The sequence below is a fragment of the Mixophyes fleayi genome, chromosome 9 (assembly GCF_038048845.1).
Source record: "Mixophyes fleayi isolate aMixFle1 chromosome 9, aMixFle1.hap1, whole genome shotgun sequence".
NCBI lineage: Eukaryota > Metazoa > Chordata > Amphibia > Anura > Limnodynastidae > Mixophyes > Mixophyes fleayi.
In genome coordinates this window covers 16,647,740-16,668,360 of record NC_134410.1, presented here as the reverse complement: position 1 = coordinate 16,668,360, position 20,621 = coordinate 16,647,740, and the positions used below count along the sequence as shown (strand labels likewise).

Here is a 20,621-nt window from a genome sequence, read left to right as displayed (position 1 = left end):
AAAGCATGCACAAATATACTTCTGAGGCTTGCAAATCTCCGTCCATTGAATTTCCCACATCTGTCTCCATATAAGGATGTACTATGTACTGTACATCTTTTCCTCCAGTTATCTTGTGCTCTCTCTTCTCTAACCTCTAATGCAGTCTTGTTGTCTTTGACATCACACACACACTGATACAACCACCCTCCTCCCCGTTCACTCTCTCTTCCTCAGCCCCCAGTCTGTGTTTGCTTCTTCGCGGGAGAAAAGTGTAAACTTCTTCTCCAGCTGGGCACGGAGGTAGGTGTAATCCTGCACGTCCAGGCGGTGAACCAGCGATAGGTAGAGGGTAAGAAAGGTGGCTAGAAGCAGGCGATCGGGGGGGAGGGAAGGCACAGCCCACAGGATTAGGAGGAGCTCCAGGTAGATGGGGTGTCTGAGGTGGGCATACAGACGAGCAACGCGGGGAGATTTATGAGACATGGGGTCACCCATTCCAAGGCAGTGATAATATACCTGGGAGAGAGTCAAGTGAAAACACAACGTTTAACAGACATATACACTATTTACAATACATAAGGTAACAGTGACATCTAGTGGACACATAGATACTGCAACTTTTAAGGCAGCCATGCTTAGCAGTACTGTGGATTCAGACAGGTATAATACATGTAGTGCAAATTCAGTGACATGTTTGAAACACCTCCTCTAGGACAGGCTCCAGAGGTAAGGAGACCGTACACAACTCAGGACCTATCACTACTTCAGGGAATGAGAACACCGCTATTACATGATTCATTCTTGCAAGTACTAGTACTTTGTTATTCACCAAGAACAGAGGGCCCTAAGAGAACCTAAGCCTCATATTTAGCCTTCGTTCCTGCCATCAGCCTATGCAAACTTCAGGTGCTCCACAAGAGGCATCGTCCTGCTCCACAAACGTATGGCCTTGGACGAAAGTCTAAGACACTTGCAAAAACGAAGGCACACACCAGGACCAAAGCTGATTTTGCGGTGTGCCTCAGACACTTTGCACCCCATGTATGACCACTATACAGTAACCACGGGTAGAGAACTGATAGAAAAACACAATGTGAGCTCCAGTGTGCGATCAACTGATTGGCCACTAGGGACACCGTTCCACCGTCAGATATTTAAATTGACTTTGATAGAGTAGAACGACACCACCCTAATATAGTAGTTAAAACAAATATGCAGAGAAATAAGGTTCAATGAGCAGACTGGTCAATAGAAACATGAAGTGTGAATATGTAGGGTATAATTCTATGTATAGTATAGTTGTAGATGATTACAGGAATCAGTTTTAACAATGAGGTCTTTTGTAATTTAAAAAAACATGTTACCCATTGTTGGTACCGTCATTGGTTAGTGTTAGGCCCGACTGATGCACAGAAGCACCTTCTAATTGGTGGACTGCCGAAAACATATTTCTAAATACATTATTTTCTTAAATGCAGTTTTTTTTTGTTTTTTTATAAAGAGTAAAACACTGGCAAAATCTCAATCAAGATGTTAGTATAAAGAGCACTCACCTGCTTCATGCCCATCAGCTCCGCATAGTCAAAGATGAGCAGAACGCTGAATATAAGCAGCCATGATATAGTGTGTAAGAGCGCACACAGCATGGGGAGCCAGGCGCTCCACGGAGCCGTGGGGACATTCCACAGATAGGGACCATGTGGGAAGAACTGCCACCACCTCATCATGATCTATAGAATGAACACAGTTAGCTCTATAAGGACAGAAGGATGAACTTTGCGTGACACCGTAAATCTAACACTATTATACAAGACTCCAGACGTGCCATATTCTGTACTGAACACCACAAATGCCCCCATTAATCCTTTACTACACATTCACAGTGCACATGGAATATTCCACACAACTAATCAATACGGAAAGCACAGAATCCCGGAATTGCCACTACTCAATGTTCAATACCCAAATACGTTGAGCCATGGAAATAACTACGGCACACACAACATTAGCCCTGAAGAAGCACTTCATGGAAAATAAAGTATACAAAAAAATATTGTACATAAAATCCTGTTCTAAATATATTTACATAAATTCACTATGGCACAAAATACAAGAAAAAAAGTCACACGGTAAACACGTATTTATACATTCTGCATTATAATAAAATAATAGTACCTGAACGTGTTACAGTACCTGAAGGGAGAGAGCAGTGCAAAGAATGTATATGGATCTTTGAAGAACACCAAACACTAGGGTCACTGTATTCTTTACTGTAGACCAGGCCATGAGGCTGTGCTGGATGATAAATAGAAAGAGCAAGGAAACATTTATACCAAGGGAGCGCAGGAACGTTGGGTCTCCAACAGCATCTCTCCACAATAAAGGGGATCCATCTGTAAGAGAGTGAGAAAAAAACGTTAAGAGTAGGAAACTCAAGATAGTGTTAGAAGTGGGATATTCTAGCATCTTTATTCTTACTTTATTCAACTTCTGCTAGTTTCTCGATATGGAGATATATAGATATGGAGATATATATATATATAGATATGGAGATATATATATATAGATATGGAGATATATATATATAGATATGGAGATATATATATATATATATATATATATATATATATACATACACACACGTATATGTACAGGGCCTGAATCATCAAGGAACGTAAATGCCAAAATGTGGCGGATTTTGAGTAAAATCACACTGTGCATGCCCAGAACCGTAGAATACTCCAGTGAACGCAACATCCTATTTATCTTAGAGGGTAAAAGGACCCATACTGTGGAGAATGGGCGTATGCACGTAGTCAATATACAGTAAAGGCATGAAGAGCTCCAGCGCATGCAGCAGCGTCCGATTCAAACTTTGGGCATCTCTAAGGTACGTTATTTTCTGTCATCACTCGCACCAGCTACAGGTCAGGTGCAAGTGCCGATTACTAATGGTGACGGCTGTGTGTACATGCTACAGCATGTGTTTGCAATCAGGAACAACTTTAAAAATGCATTTTATGCACAGTAGACATGCATAACATCCTAATAAACATGCTTTTAAAAAAGAAAAACTAATTTTTAATGTTTGATCATTAAAGACTGTATTATTAACAGGTGACATTAGTTGATTTTTTTTCTCTGTGTGTTCTTTTGGGACTTCATATTCCACATACGTATTGGACGAATCCTGCAGTGCGTAGGCTGTTAGAGCAGAGCGGACCTTTACCAGCATTCATCAACAGACGTAACTTTACATAAACTTCATGTTGAATACTAACTTGCGTATGTCCGATGTACATGCGTTTTTTAAAGAACGCACGTCACGTTTGTTTTGTGTTCTTTAATGAACAAGGCCTACACTACATTCATGCAACCACACTACTTTAAAACAGGTCTACAATTAAAATAGATAGGTCACCTGCACATAGCGGTTGCAGACATTTTTTTGGGCATAACCTTTATTCATTAAAATGCAGCCTATTAAAATGACCAGGAATACTAGCAACAACCCTAATGCACATGGCATATTTTCCTTTAAAGCAGAGTAGTCATGTTCTGTAAATCAGATCAGATTATCTTTTAAAAAGAAGAAATAGGTTAAAATGTGGTGATAAAGAATGTGTTTAAAAGGTATAAATTAATTTCAAAGACAATAATTAAGTAAGAAAACTGGTATGGATTCACATAAGTTCTCAAATTCACTTAATGTATATTTGTGTACTATCACTGTCTAGTGTTCTATGTGTCTGTACACACTCTCTCACAGCTGACATTGGCATACAGTGGTGGTGGGGCCAGTGGTAGGAGGCATCCTTCTTTTTGGGTCACATATAGCACCATGTAAAGAGGATTGTATCTCATAAAAGACAGCCCCTGTTTAATGAAGAGATGGGGGCACATGTACAAGGTTTCCTCATTTGCCCTTACCCAATATATACCATATATCTGAGTGTGTTCTGCTGTACGTGGGTGTAAATAGAGGGCACTGAGAGGATTACATGATGTGTTTTCCGATCTTCTATCAGTGCCCATGGTATATATTGGGTAAGGGCAAATAAGTAAACTTTGCAGTGTGCTCCCATCTCTTCATTAAACAGGGGCTGTCCTTCATGAGACTCACAGCTGCCATTGGCATATAGTGTTAGGGGCATTAATGTCCTCTTTAGGGGGTATACCTTCTTGGGTCACATATAGCACCATGTAAAGATGATTGTATCTCATAAAGGACAGCCCCTGTTTAATGAAGAGATGGGGGATATATATATATATATATATATATATATATATATATATATATATATATATATATATATATTCCCCATGTATCTGGGTACTAATAGGGAGCACTGATAGACGCTCCTACCTCAGGGCTGTCACCCTGCTCCCCCACAGTCACATATAGCACCATGTGAAGGGCAGCCCCTGGGTAATGAAGAGATGGGGGGGGCACAATATATACCATGTATCTGATCACTGATAGAAGCTCCTACCTCAGGGCTGTCAACCTGCTCCCCCACAGTCACATATAGCACCATGTGAAGGGCAGCCCCTGGGTAATGAAGAGATGGGGGGCACAATATATACCATGTATCTGATCACTGATAGAAGCTCCTACCTCAGGGCTGTCAACCTGCTCCCCCACAGTCACATATAGCACCATGTGAAGGGCAGCCCCTGGGTAATGAAGAGATGGGGGGCACAATATATACCATGTATCTGATCACTGATTGAAGCTCCTACCTCAGGGCTGTCACCCTGCTCCCCCACAATCACATATAGCACCATGTGAAGGGCAGCCCCTGGGTAATGAAGAGATGGGGGGCACAATATATACCATGTATCTGATCACTGATAGAAGCTCCTACCTCAGGGCTGTCACCCTGCTCCCCCACAGTCACATATAGCACCATGTGAAGGGCAGCCCCTGGGTAATGAAGAGATGGGGGGCACAATATATACCATGTATCTGATCACTGATAGAAGCTCCTACCTCAGGGCTGTCACCCTGCTCCCCCACAGTCACATATAGCACCATGTGAAGGGCAGCCCCTGGGTAATGAAGAGATGGGGACACAATATATACCATGTATCTGATCACTGATAGAAGCTCCTACCTCAGGGCTGTCACCCTGCTCCCCCACAATCACATATAGCACCATGTGAAGGGCAGCCCCTGGGTAATGAAGAGATGGGGGGCACAATATATACCATGTATCTGATCACTGATAGAAGCTCCTACCTCAGGGCTGTCATCCTGCTCCCCCCACAATCACATATAGCACCATGTGAAGGGCAGCCCCTGGGTAATGAAGAGATGGGGGGCACAATATATACCATGTATCTGATCACTGATAGAAGCTCCTACCTCAGGGCTGTCACCCTGCTCCCCCACAGTCACATATAGCACCATGTGAAGGGCAGCCCCTGGGTAATGAAGAGATGGGGACACAATATATACCATGTATCTGATCACTGATAGAAGCTCCTACCTCAGGGCTGTCACCCTGCTCCCCCACAGTCACATATAGCACCATGTGAAGGGCAGCCCCTGGGTAATGAAGAGATGGGGGCACAATATATACCATGTATCTGATCACTGATAGAAGCTCCTACCTCAGGGCTGTCACCCTGCTCCCCCACAATCACATATAGCACCATGTGAAGGGCAGCCCCTGGATAATGAAGAGATGGGGGCTATATATATACCATGTATCTGATCACTGATAGAAGCTCCTACCTCAGGGCTGTCACCCTGCTCCCCCCACAATCACACACACAGAGGCCTCAGTCCTCCCGCCAGTCACCCTGCTCCCCTCACAGTCACATATTTCAGTCACACACACGGGCCTCAGCCTTCCCGCCAGTCAGTCACCCTCCGCCGCCATGTTCCTCCCTCCGCCTGTCTCACCCTCCAGGCCGCCGCTAATGTTCTTGAATATGGCCCCGAATGACAGGAACCGCACGAACTCCGCCCCGGTGCCAAACCCGGCTACGAAGCAGAGGAAGGAGACCAGGCCCAGGGCTAGGCTGGCCGGGACGGACGGCCGCGGGGGGCCGGGATAGGTAACCTGGGCTCCCGCCGACATTTCTTTTTTTTTTTTCACTCCTCGGGGCCGGGCTCCACCAGCGCTGTCCCGGCCTCTTCCCCCGCCCCCATTCCCGGCACGGTGACGTCATCCCGCCCCCTATTCCCGCACGGTGACGTCATCCCGTCACCTCCGGCTGTCTCCACGCTCCCCATCACCCAGGATAGGAATCTATCCTCAGTATTCATGTCATGTAAAAGTGTTACTAATACGCCATTAATTCTCATTCAAACGTCGTACTGTATAAAGCGCCGCTGACGTCACCAGATTGGCTTTACATGTTGCTGTATTCGGTTGGACTATCACCTGCCCGGCTAGCTCAGTCGGTAGAGCATGAGACTCTTAATCTCAGGGTCGTGGGTTCGAGCCCCACGTTGGGCGGAATGATTTTGATTCTTTAATATTTAATATTCTGACATTGCTGTACAGTACCAAAGGTAATAGACATAAGCGCCACTAGATTGCAGCAGAAAGGACAGTTTTAACATTTTATTTTGCTTTTGGAATTTATCAAGCATATAGGAATACTGTACAATAAAGATTTGGTACTTGGCTGCCACCTCTTGGCCATTGACTGTAATACAATTCGGATTTCAATTATTTCCAAAAAAAAGCGCTTATTAGTTTCATTGTATTCATTGGCATTCAAGTTGAGTATGGCATGATTTGGCAATTTTTTCTTACATGAACTAAATTATTTTCTCAAGACAAGCTCTTGAGAGATCTTCTCTCACTATTAAGGCAAAATGCTTAAAATCAATTATTTAAACTGTGCAGCAGTGTGAAGGTAAATGATAAATCTGGCAATAAAGTAGGAAGGAGCTGGAGGCCGCAGGTGGAGGTTCGGAGTGCTGCATGTGGCCCCAGGGCCACCTGTTGCCCATCACTGGATTATATAGATGATTTATTAGTAATTTGGAATGGTATGGAAACAGAGATTGATGAGTTTATGGAACATTTAAACCAGATTGATTGTAACCTACACTTTACTCACAAACTAGTAGAACAAATTTAGGGGTCTATTTATTAATACTATGCAGTGACAATCAATATCCATCGCTGCAAAGCGCAGCAATGAATAATGAAACACTGCTGCAATTTACTATGCCGGGGCTGCTCTGGGAGCCCTAGAGTTGACCCCTCTACTCAAAGTATTTTCCCTCTTCACTGACAGCCTAATGATGCCGGCGAATGGAGAAAGCGCTATGCACAGATGCATAGCGCTTTTCGGGTAGGGGACCAGCGATGCCAGAGAGTCTTTTTCCCATTGAAAAAGACTAGTAACGTTTTCCTGAGATAATGTTACTTTGGTGTGAGCAGCTTAATAAATTACCAAATGCTGCTGACCCCATAGAGGTCTATGGGGACAGCGGTAAGCTTCGATAATTAGGTCAATGCAGAAGGAATCTATGATTTCTCTGAGGTTAACCCTTTGATAATAATAAATGAAAAAGGCGATGAAAGAGCCTTTTCTGGCATTTTGGCTCTTCAGCAAAAAAAATAATAGACCTAATCCACTTTTTGGAATTACAATTAGAGATGGCTAAGGAAGGCTTTAATGAAACTAGAATTTTTTTTTGAACCAGTAGATGCAAATACTTTCCTTTTACAGTGTAGTTGCCATTCTCCAAATGGATAAGTGACATAAAGTATTTGGGAGGCTGAGACACAAATGCAGTTTATGATTCAACTTAAGACATTTATAGGAATACATGATGCTGATTATTATTGCTTGACGCTTATCTCTTTGTTGTAAGCAAAAGGTTGGATGATACTAACATAGAGTCTACCTAAGGATTGAGCACTATACATAACTACAAATAAAAAGATTGGATCCATTTTGAAGCATGAAACCATGAAAAAATATGTTATATTTTTCTACATAATTCACTGGCAGATGATAAGAAGAATGTTAATATATACAGTTTCCCTTGTTTTTTCTTCAGGCTGCTATTATTAATTTATGATTGTGGACTACTATGGCAACCACAGTCACAGGGCATGTGGAGTAGTGAGCAGAGTGGCTTTGGAACACCTTGTGACCTCTGTCTGCACTTTGACATCCCCTCTACCTATCTGCATCACAGGACATGCTGAGAGCAGTGAGCCTGTGTGTGTGTGTAGCAGACAGACTTCGTCAGCCGTTTTTATTTGCCAATCAGAGAGCCTTTGAAAATTCAATAATGGAGCTTAAGTAAGGTAGGAGAATTAGTAAGACAAAGGCATCAAATACCTGCTTAAAATGTACTTGCTATTTAAAGAAAATAAACAATGGGATTTCTGCTTTATTATGACACTAGGGTACTCTATTTAAAGACCCCATACTTGGCTGTTCTTTACTAGCCAAACCTAATTATGATATATAGAAGATCTACTGATATAAATCGTTTTTTATACCCAAGTTTGATCAAAAATCCTTAATTTAATAAGTCTTCCAATAATTGGCTTAAACATGCAGTTGAAAGGGATGTTATTCATGTGCAAATTGTGTACTTTGTAAATTTATGGATAAACATACAATCTTCAATATTTCAGTTGATAATCAATAAATTATCAGAAGCCGTATGACCTTTTAAATCTGCTTTATAAATTGGGTCTGTGGTTTAATTGACATAGGTAAAACCAAGCAATAGTTGAAAATCAGGATTCAGGGACACCTTAAAAATATTATTAGTGAGCGAAGAGTTAGAGCCCAGCAGGGGGCAGCAGTGGCTGATTATCTGATGTCATAGCTGAAAGTAAAAAACCATTAAACCTGCGCATGACAAAAAGGGAATATAATATAATATTTGTAGAGCACTGTGGAGGAAAGCTCCAACCTTTCTAATGGAAAAGCAATGAATGATAAAATAAATCACAACAAAGAGTACAGAAGAATTAACCATATACAGTGGCAGAATGATCATCAGAACAGGACCGAACACCATTATCAAAGAAAAGATAAAGCCGAATAGAGACAGATATTTGCTGATAAGGAGAAGGAAGCGCTATCATGGCAGTTTGGAGCAGGAGAGTTCTATAAAGGTCTGTTATATGAAGACAGGCCTTTTAAAACATCTACATCAGATAGAAGTGACTGTAACGATTTAGACAGAAAGATTGGGTGAGGTCGCACTTCCTCCAAGCGCAGCCACAAGAAGTGTATAGGAGCTAATCCCTACCTTCCCAATAGGTGGTACTGGTATGGGTATGAAAATAGGTTCTGGGCGCTGGGTTATGTAAAAAAGGGGGATTTTTTATTTTGATGGTACACACACAGGGCCGGATTAAGGGAATGGAGGCCCCTGGGCTAAGGGCGCCCCCCCGTGATCCGAGCTGCCAAGTGATCTGAGCTGCCCCCCCCCCCCCGGCACTTACCTCCTTCCCCGGCGCGCTGTACGCTCTTTACTGAGGAGATCTCGTGAGTGAGACTCACGAGATCTCCTCAGTAAGGAGACTACAGCGCGCCGGAGACGGACCGCAGTGAAAGTGCTCAGCAGCACTGATCGCGTCGGGGGCGCCCCGATCAATACTGCTGCTGAGCACTTTGAAGGGCCCCCTGGATGCCATGGGCCCCTGGGCTGTAGCCCAGTTAGCCCTATGGTTAATCCGGCCCTGTACACACATATGTAACACACACAAATGTAATATGTGATAGAAATATTACAATAATACAAATTGCAAGTAGGTACAAGTAAACACATATGATATATCAAAATGGATTGCTACACACAAATAGATGTACTAATAACGGGATATATATTCGAGTCCCGATAGAAACAATGGTCTGTCCCGCTAGATGTATCAAAGGTAGTGAACAGAATGTACATGTGCACAATTAGCGCATATAATGACATGGATTGTGACAGATGAATTGATTCACAAAAATAGATGCACTGGTGCCGAGTTGAATGTTCGGGGCCCAATGAAAACAACACTCTGTCCCGCTAGATAAACAAAAGTTCCATATAGTAGCGGAGGATGTAACGTGATATAGACAATGCGTAGAGATGCAGCTCTACCTGACAAAAGTTCAGACAGTTGAGGGGTCCAGATACCGTGCGGAAATGGACAGCGGATAGAAAGTTCAAAAAGAGACTTACATTGTAGATGTCGGCGCGGTGGTCCAGTCCAGAGAGAAAAAATTCCTCCTAATACGGGTATATATTTTTTTTCCCTTCCCAAATGCAGGTGGATGTGGTTGAAAATTCTGCAGCCAAATTCTGTTATGGAGGTGGCCCATGCGCGCTCTAGTCTATTAACCATGAATCGGATCCGCCTTCTTGCTGCCGTAATAGTGTTGTAAGCGAAATAAAAAGTTCTAGCATGCTAGTGGTTTTCAGATGTATTAAATCATGGTGGTATTGTATGAGTGAAAAACAGAAATGACCCAACGCGTTTCGCACGTGGTTAGAAGACCGGTGGGTTTCCTCATGGATAGGTATAGCAGCACTGGTCACCTTTGCCAGTTTTTGTAGAATCCAGGATGTGGATGATTGGCTACTTGATCAAATACTCAGCTGTTGTCCGGTAGCCCAAATGAAGATAATGGTACACAGCTGATAGCAGTTGAAAAATAAAAAGGTTAGAATGACATATTCAAAATTAAATGCTGACAAGAGAGAATGCCACATTACAGCGTGTTATTGTTTTGGTGTATACATGAAATAAAGAAGCAGTTGGAAAACTTAAATAAATAAATATGGTTGAAAAACATAGATGGAAAATAATAAATATTTAAAAAATGTTTGGGTGTTGGAAAAAATAATAAAAATAATAATCAATAAAAAATAATAAATATTAAATAATATTTGGTTATGTTATGTGTTTTGGACACAATCTCCACTTATTTAATACACATGCTGTTATGTATTATTTATTAATTATAACAAACTATCATCAACCATCTATCATCTTTATGGTTTCTTCCCTAATAATGTTCATTACACTTTTCTTACGCATCTGTATTTATATCATTCAAATATTTATTTATTACTTTTTATTGATTATTATTTTTATTATCATTTCCCTGCGCCCAGAACCTATTTTCATACCCATGCCAGGAGTGACTGTAACACCCACAAGGCATTGTGGGTATGACATTAATGGAAATTGTCATGAGAAGGAGATAACTGTTGAGCAAGACTCCAACTTCTCTAATGGAAAAGGCAAGAAGCGTGCTCATAAAGGGCACAGTAAAACCTGTGCGCCGAGGCAGGGATATCCATCGGACCGGATTTACACTCACTGACCCCTACCAGACGGGCAGGAGATCATCCCGAACCTGGACAAATTAGAAGGATAAAACAGCTGCGGGTAAATGTATCAAGCTGAGAGTTTTCCCTCGGGTTTGAAAAGTGGAGATGTTGCCTATAGCAACCAATCAGATTCTAGCTGTCATTTTGTAGAATGTACTAAATAAATGATGGCTAGAATCTGATTGGTTTTTCAAACCCGCAGGGAAACTCTCAGCTTGATACATTTACCCCCTGATTTCATAGAGAATAATACTGACCCCTACCAGCTGGGGACAAGACCATCCAAAACCGGGGATAAACAAAAACTCTAAAAATACTGATATCATCATCATCATTTATTTATATAGCGCCACTGATTTAGGTGCCAATTGCAAACGGTGAAATATATTAAAGGTTAAACCGCACATCAAAGCGCATTCAGCGCTGCGGAATTAGTGGCGCTATATAAATAAATGATGATGATGATGATGATGATTCATGAGAACCGCCAGATCGGAAACTGCACCTAATCATTTTTTTTCTTTCCTTATGTTAAGAGGATGGTTCTCTAGGAATCTCCCTGTTTTTCTCTCTACCTCTTCTACCCCTGATGCGGACACTTTGTCTTGCAGGAGTAGTTGTCATAGATGTTGATGGTGTGCTGACAGCACTACTCTCAGATGAAGTAGACACAAGGGGTAGGCGTGCCAACAAATCATGGCCTACTTTGGAAACAGCATGTATACAATTTGCATTTAGTTCAATGACAGACCCTGCTAAGCCTTGCAATGCCGTTTGAGATCAGGGAAAAAGTGAATTAGGTTAACTATAAAGTGTATCATCGCCATAGCAAATTTGCCATGTTAACCTAATAAAACTCTATAAAACTAATGAAAAAACTATCTAGACTTCTACAGGCACACAAAATCAGCAACGCAGCCCTTCCTTTTAGAGCCTTTTTTGGGATCACTGGGTATTATCGGCAGTTCATCCCGGACAGCTGTTAGACTTAGCGGCCCGGGTGCCCACTGCCCCCCTGCCCCCCCCCCCCCCCCCCCCCCCCGGTCCAGCCCGCCCCTGGTGTCAATGGTCTTGTGAAAGTAGCCAGACCCAGAGACAGATAAGATCTCTGAGTAGTTTGTGTATGCAGAGGAGTTAGCAAGGCCGAACGAGCAGAGGTGATAACTCAGGTCTTGTGAAATGCCAGGTCTCAGGACATCCATAATTTACTTCGAAAGCCCTGTGTCATTTTGGGCATCCATCTAACTTAGGTGAAAATAAAATTCCTAAGGTAGGGGTGAAGAGCCAACAAGAAATTGTTTATAAATCCCTTGTACCAGTAGTACAGTGTTCATTTCTTTGAGGGAGTCTTTCCAGACTGAACTCTGCCATCGTTCTCAACCGTGTTCCCTCACACTTCAGGGGGTAAATGTATCAATCTGCGGGTTCTTCAACACCCGCGTGTTCAGCCTTTTCCGCGATTAAATTTCAAGCGGCGCTGCATTGTAAAGGGTTAACTTCCCTTTACAATGCAGCGCCACTTGAAATTTAATCGCGGAAGAGGCTGAACACGCGGGTGTTGAAGAACCCGCAGATTGATACATTTACCCCCAGGTCTTAACTAGTAAGTAGTAACTCTGATTTTATTTCCTATTTTATTTTCTGAAACTCATTTTTGCAACATTTTATATGTCTTGTTATTCATTTTTGTAAATACGCCTTGAAAATATTTTTCAGATTAAACATATTTAATCTAGCGTATTTCTCCGTGATTCTTTGTGAATTTACGAAGACCAGGGAGGCTCAAGCTACATGTGTATGTGAATTAAGTGTGAAACATTAATAAGTGGTTCTGGTGAACTTAAGGGCACCATAATAAATCCTTTGTGATGGCAGAAAAGGTGTATTCATTGTTAAGTGACTAAGGTGACACTAGTTTACTCTTCCATCTTGTTTAACTCCAACCTTGAAAGGCTATACTGATATGGCTATATAAATTAACCTTGTGTGTGAGAAGAAAAGAAAAGTGTACAGATTCTGTCAATATCCTCCTAAAATTATTTGATTTTTGAATTGATGATTTGGGCTACAACTACATTTATTGTGTGTGAGCCACAGGGAGCAAACATGGCCCTTGGCTTCCTCTGCCCCAGAGATTGTACACCGTGTGTTCTTCATATCTGCTTAATTGTCATAATATTGCTCTCTGCAGCCATCAAATGTAATATACAGTTCTTCAAGCTTAATTATTATTACATATTGTAAAGTGGGACTCAGTGTTTCTTTAACTTCCATAAATACAATAACACATACAATAACTTCATTATAAATTAATGTTTCATTAACTTCCATAAATACAATAATATAGTGCTGCGGAATTAGTGGCGCTATATAAATAAATAGATGACGATAATGAAGTAATACCAATATTTAGAAATTCTCACTTGGGACACAATCTTTTGGATAATTTTTGACTGATTCTAATCAGACCATTCTGAATTTAATTTCCCAAGTAATGAGTATGGGGACCCCACCTTTCTTACGGCTTGTTTCATTACGGGTCGAACTGGACAAGTAATTCAACTGGTTTCTATTATTTGAAATTTGCAAATTTTCTTCACCGGAACGCAACATGAAACCTAAAATTTGCAATATATCATTTCAGTTAAGTTAGTTGTTCTGCCTGGTCAATTGTTCTTCTCTTTAAACACAATTAGAGCTCTATCCAGCACTGTTAATGTTTTCAATGTTCAGTAATGCTATGAATAGTGTGTTAACATTGACCCAGACTTGAAGCCCGTTAATTATTAGCTTCTGTGCCCTATGTCAAAAACATTTGCAGAAAAATCAATAAATGGAATATTTATATTGGCACACAACATCTCTTCACCCCCTCCCATTTACTAAGGTAAAATACATCAGGAAATTTGTAAAGCCATGCAGATCTTCTTCCAAAAGTGAACGCAAAATCAATAAAATCAATGTAATATATATATATATATATATATATATATATATATATATATATATATATATATATATATTCTCTATTTTCAAATGTTTAGTGCAAGTAAACAGAGTACCAAAATATGTAGGGGTGTCCTTCAACTCTATCCAATGGAACCGTGTAGAGGAGAAATTTATCTGTACCTGATAGGGTGGGCTTATTCATACAGAAGTGGTAATTTATTCTGTTGAACCATTCCGTGATAGAGGTGGGCGAGGAGGACCGCCACTGAGGGGGAATAACTGCCTTTGCCGCGTTATTCAGATATTTTAGCAGAGACTTTTTGTAAGTGAGTTTTGAGGACAGGGGTAGGCTGGGCTGGGGGTCACCCGGCCATCTGCATTTTTTTTCCTTAAAATGTTCCTAATAGGCTGCTGAGTCGAGTCTTGCCCCTCAGGCTGAAATTTGCCAGCCTTCCCCTGAATGAGAAGTTGGGAAGTGAGAGAAGCCGGAACACAGTGATCTCTGAGATCTCCGATCCTACAATTTCTTTAGATAGACTGAGCACCGTTTTACAATATGCACCAAGTTTAGGACAGTCCCACCAAATGTGTATGAGAGTTCCCAGAACGCAAGTTGCACCCCAACATGATGCAGAGATCTCAGGGGGAGAATTTGTGAATTTGGTTAGCCGTCAAATACCAACGTGATAGAATCTTAAATTTATTCTCAACTACTAATAAGCTGAAGGAGCTTGTATGTGTGGCCAGAAATATCTTCTGCCATCCATTATCCATAGGCCTAGGTAAATCACGGTTCCACGCATTTACAAATTGCGGAGCTGAGCTATCGGTGTAAATTTTAAATGGTCCTCTGTGCATATACCGAGGTGGGACAGGCAGCAGGATTGTTTGGTAGAGCACCTTACAATCATCTAGCTTGCTGCTAATATCTAAAAATCATTGAGGCTGATGCAGAGTTGAACACGACTTAAATTATGGCCCAAAAATCCACACACAAAATAAACACTTTTATCGGCCTATCAGCTATGCCCGACGCGTCTGAAGATGCCTCCAGCTCTGCATCTGTAGGGATATGCACCAGGTTTACTGCAGGCGTACTTACATAGACATAGACAGAACCAGGTCGTGAGCACAATAAAACTTTGTAAACTTTTATTTTCATAGGGAATAAAATGCATTTCCTATTAGGCTTCATATAATACAGCAGATATAACCTTCTTTCTCTTGCATGAATGAAAGTAAAAACATTTTTTTTTTTTTTAAATATACAAACAAAACCCTATAATATATGCAGGATCAATGAAGAAAGCACCTGGCAGGTTCAGAGGGGAAACCGCAATCAGCCAATCGGAAGACGTTAGCTAGAGGTAGCGATAGTCATTATCATCTGTGTGTATAGGTAGCAGCCCCTAGACTGTTCAAATAATACAGTTGTAAAAGGCGTATCTGCATCTGCGTGCGAGTCTTCATTGGCTCGTAATTCTGTGAGCACGCCCTTACTGTACTCCGCCAACCTTAGGATGCCCTTTCCTCCATCGTTCCGCTACTCCAGGTACAGGCAGGCGTAGGTGGCAAAATCACTCAAGTCTACTTAGTTGCCTAGGCCTGCACTCGCTTTCTGGGCATGACCAGTTCGAATTAAAGTTTGAAGGAGACTTGATGACAAGGAAAAGAGGGAGGAGCGAAAGGAGCTTAGATGGAAAAGGGAGGGATGGGATGTGAATGTATTAAAAGGAAGAGAAAAAACATAAACAGCTCTGCAAATTCTGCCCTGATGTTGTGATCCCTGTCTTGGAATGCAGGGAGTATTTATTGCAGTATGTTCAAAACACAACATTTAATCTATTTTCAGACACCCCTGTCATGCTTAATTTGTTGGTAAAAAAAAGTAGAACACACAAATAACATATATAATATTAAAGACTAATAATGTTAGGGACTTTCAATGATATTGATGTATTCGACATATATTGCTTACATGATAGAAACATAAGGCAATCACAAACCTGTTCATGCGACAGATCAGAGGTTCAGGCATTTTGACTTTTACATTGTTGGCAAGTTTTTGTTGTACACAGTACTATAGAATGTGGTTAACTGACATCTATGCTGATATGTTACCTAAGGGAATTTTTTAACTTCAACATTATTAGGCTGGGTACAGACTACAGAAAATTTCTCCTGATGCCATATCAGTAATGATTTTACCTATGACCCGATGAGCATGCCAATTCCTGTATACACACTATACATGTTTTAAAGATTTACCCTCAGATCTGTCATAGCCATCTGCTGAAAAGATCGTGCCTCTGTAGTCTCTGGAGTTCCTGATTGAAAGTGCATACACACTCAGGGCCATCTTTTCCATTGGGCACGATGGGCAGCTGCCCGGGGGCCCCACGGTCAAGGGGGCCCCATAGGCACGGCTCTTAATGAGAATAAATAATCCTGCAAAAGAAAAAAACCTGGAAAAAAAACCTACAAGGGTCACTGAGCAAGTACATCTATCTATCTCTATATATCTATATCTATATCTGTATCTGTATACATCGATATATTTATATCTATATCTAGGGGCCCCGGTGCACTGCTTTGCCCGGGGGCCCATAATTTTGTTAAGATAGCCCTGTACACACTGCAGAATTGGAACAACATTGTTCCATTGTTGAACGAGATATGCTTTAGAATGATAATCGGTCATCGTTTGAGTGTACACACTAATGCGATATCGGGCTAAACAGTCATTTATCATACGATTGGCACGATAAATGGCTGAAAAGCCTGTAGTGTATGTACCCAGCCTCACTTTTTGTCAATGCTATAAGGATATATTAACTATATAAACAGAGGGATTAGGTGTCACCACAAAGCTTCACCACAGACTGGAATATAGTATTTTCCCAGCTGTGTGTCTTAAACATAAACTGCAAGATTTTATCTTGACATGCGGTTCCTAACTATAGAAACTGTGTCTGCAATTTTTTTTTATCACGATAGCTAAATAAATGAGTTAATAAAAAAAAAACCTCTATACCTCTCCACGCTATTTGTAAATTGATACACCAATTAGTTAAGCGTTAGCAGCTGCCAAACTCTCTTTCAGTCTATGCGTGTATGTTTGTTAGGGAATTTAGACTGTAAGCTCCTTTGGGGCAGAAAGTGATGTGAGTGAGTTCTCTGTACAGCGCTGCGGAATTAGTGGCGCTTTATAAATAGCTGCTGTTGATGAAAATGGAGACCGTGTAATTTCCGCAGACAATTGTACCAGGAAAAGGAAACAATGGCTGCGCTTACACTCATCAAGTAAAGACTATCTCAGAACCCAAATTCAATATCAATTTATTTAAAAACATGCCTATATAAACATTCAATACAATGGATATACATACAAAAGCAGCTGGTATTTAAAATTAACAGATAAGCACAGTTACATTGCAGTCATATATAGCGTTAAATATGTATTTTCTAATACGAGGTTATTAACCATTATCTGGACTGCCGAGAATTCACAACAGATATAATGCAAGATTTTAAGGAGAACGTTTTTAGTTGGGGGTGGTTAAATAAACACAAATACTGAGAGAAATTTTCCAAGCACTCTGGCTGCCAAGGCAGAAAGTCTCACCGCTTGTTCACAAATCTCCAAATCAGTATCCCTCCAAGGGGTATATTTACTAAACTGCGGGTTTGCAAAAGTGGAGACGTTCCCTATAGCAACCAATCAGATCCGAGCTGTCATTTTGTAGCATGTACTAAATAAATGATAACCAGAATCTGACTGGTTGCTATAGGCAGCATCTCCACTTTTTCAAATCCGCAGTTTAGTAGATATACTCCCAAGTGTCAGTTTGTGTATAGTCTCCAACTTACATAGTAGGAAATCTGTTTTAGTAGAACCACATCAGATGAAAGTACAATAGAGCACAGAAACGCGTCAAGTCTATGTTTATTAGGGCAGCACAGTGGCTAAGTGGTTAGCACTTCTGCCTCACAGTGGAGGTCATGAGTTCAATTCCCGACCATGGCCTTATCTGTGAGGAGTTTGTATGTTCACCCCGTGTTTGCGTGGGTTTCCTCCGAGTGCTCCGGTTTCCTCCCACATTCCAAAAAATTCACCCTAGTCTCTCTCTCTGTCTCTCTGTATGTGTATGTTAGGGAATTTAGACTGTAAGCTCTAATGGGGCAGGGACTGATGTGAATGAATTCTCTACAGCGCTGCGGAATTAGTGGCGCTATATAAATAAATGGTGATGATGATGGTTATTATGCATGCTCATTAAGCTGAGTTTCTGGGCATGCTCAATTGCAAATTCTGGCATACAGTGGAAGTGCTTATAATTGTAATATATATATTTTTTGTTTGTTGTTGTTTTAATATGTTAATATGTTCAGTTTCTATTTTAATTAAAAACAGTTTGTTTTAAATCAGACTATTTCTTTCATAGACCTTCATATATTGTCCCTGCAGAACTTATACGATAGCCTCACAGGTCTGATGAAACCCAGAGTTTGTGGTGAAGGTACTGTACTGTATTTGAGATCCGTCAGTGTCCTTCCTGTGGACAAAAATTGTAGGGTAGCAACCAGTCACTGCTCTGCAGATATGGGTCTCCTTAAACCGGTGACCTCCTTCTGGGTGGGTGACAAGCTGGAGCAGCTCCTGGAATGTGGGGTCATTCATCCACAGGAAATTCCTGAAGTCATCGAGGTTGTTGTCCCGTATCTCCTGTAGCAGGGGCATGTGTGAAAAGGAGTCTGCACAGCAGCCACTCCTTGGTCCAACAAGTCCGATTCTTTCTTCTTCTTTCCCTCTGGTTCTGTGTTTCCAGTGTTCTTGCCATAGCGAGAAGCAAAAAACCACAAGCTTTTTGTTGATTTATAGTGGCCATTATATTAAAATAAATCTTCATAAGTGTGCAAACGGAGATGACGAACGTACGCTATACACAAAGCTGTACAATAGAATGAATGGTGATGATGTATTTCCTTTTCCTGAATCTTTGTTTTTGGGTGTGGTGTGTACTGAGGTTCAGCCTTTTATTTAAATTTATGGAGCATATTGCTGCTGGGAGGCCATACATTCTGTACAGTGTGTACGGACGGAGTTACAATCTTTTGAGACTATGGCTATGACAGACAAAAATCACAGCTCGGACGGTAAATTGTGTAAAAATCGTGTCAATCGTGTACAGTCATGGCCAATAGTTTTGAGAATGACACAAATATTGGTTTTCACAAAGTTTGTTACTTCAGTGCTTTTAGTCCCTTTGTCAGATGTTGCTATGGGATACTGAAATAAAATTACAAGCATTTCATAAGTGTCAAAGGCTTTTACTGACAATCACATTAAGTTTATGCAAAAAGTGTTGACCCGTCTTTTTATAGACCTCTGCAATTCGCCCTGGCATGCTGTCAATCAACTTCTGGGCCACATACTGACTGATGGCCGCCCATTCTTGCCTAATCAATGCTTGGAGTTTGTCAGAATTTGTAGGTTTTTGTTTGTCCACCCGCCTCTTTAGGATTGACCACAAGTTCTCAATAGGATTAAGGTCTGGGGAGATTTCTGGCCATGGACCCATAATTTTTGATGTTTTGATCCCAGAGCCATACCAGAGTATACTCCACAAGGTGTCTAAAGACTTCTGTAGCAAGACTTTGCCATCCCACCTGTATTTTGTAAGCAGGGGGGCTGGCTGGGCCGGGGGCACGTGCCCCTTGGGCCGGGCCCATAGTGGGCTACCTTGGGCTGGGTCACCGGGTTACTTGCATTATTTTGCTTCTAATAAGCTGCTGAGCCGAGTCCCCTCTCCCCACTCCCGGGCTAAAATTTGCTAGCCAGCCCCTGTGTAAGTCAGAGTGGCATGTCTGTCATTTCAGAATAGTCAAATTTAAATCTTTTAACTGCTTGGAAACGTGTTTGCGATACAGTCTTCAATTGTCCCTGATTCCAGGTTGTGGCTTAAAATTTGTGGTTTGCCATTCGCAGTTTGAGGGTTCCCATGTAGAGTAAAATTTGTCTTTTAAAATATTTTTATTATTTAATATTTGTTAAACACAATTTCATTAATAAATTAAAAAGTATCCACAAGACACTTGTATAAATTGAATAAAGTGTTTTTAACCAAAGCAAATCCATCATATGATGTACTTTGGGGGGAATGGGGAGGGGGGGTAGGGTTACTCTGACCCCATAACCCCCACTACAGGGCAGACTAACCTGACATTAGTTAATAGGTAACAGATCATGAAGGTCTGAGTTGTTACAATGTAATATCGATGAGTAAACATCGTCACTTACTCAGCAAAAAGATAATATATAAGTGTGGTGTAATATGAAGATTGTCTGAACACTCATTTTATA

General features: G+C 41.2%; 1 protein-coding gene and 1 non-coding gene across 2 annotated transcripts; one reads left to right on the top strand and one right to left on the bottom strand.

Moving 5' to 3' along the window:
• On the bottom strand, nucleotides 1-6,152 carry NRM (nurim). The gene is made up of 4 exons (XM_075186617.1): nucleotides 5,894-6,152; nucleotides 2,176-2,375; nucleotides 1,536-1,712; nucleotides 1-498 (listed from the first exon to the last, which is right to left on the bottom strand). The coding sequence occupies exons 1-4, from the start codon at nucleotides 6,069-6,071 to the stop codon at nucleotides 199-201; spliced, it is 855 nt and encodes a 284-aa protein (XP_075042718.1). The 5' UTR covers nucleotides 6,072-6,152; the 3' UTR covers nucleotides 1-198.
• Nucleotides 6,153-6,379: 227 nt separating this feature from the next.
• Nucleotides 6,380-6,452, top strand: TRNAK-CUU (transfer RNA lysine (anticodon CUU)). The gene has a single exon. It is a non-coding gene; the product is annotated as a tRNA-Lys (tRNA).
• Nucleotides 6,453-20,621: the final 14,169 nt, after the last annotated feature.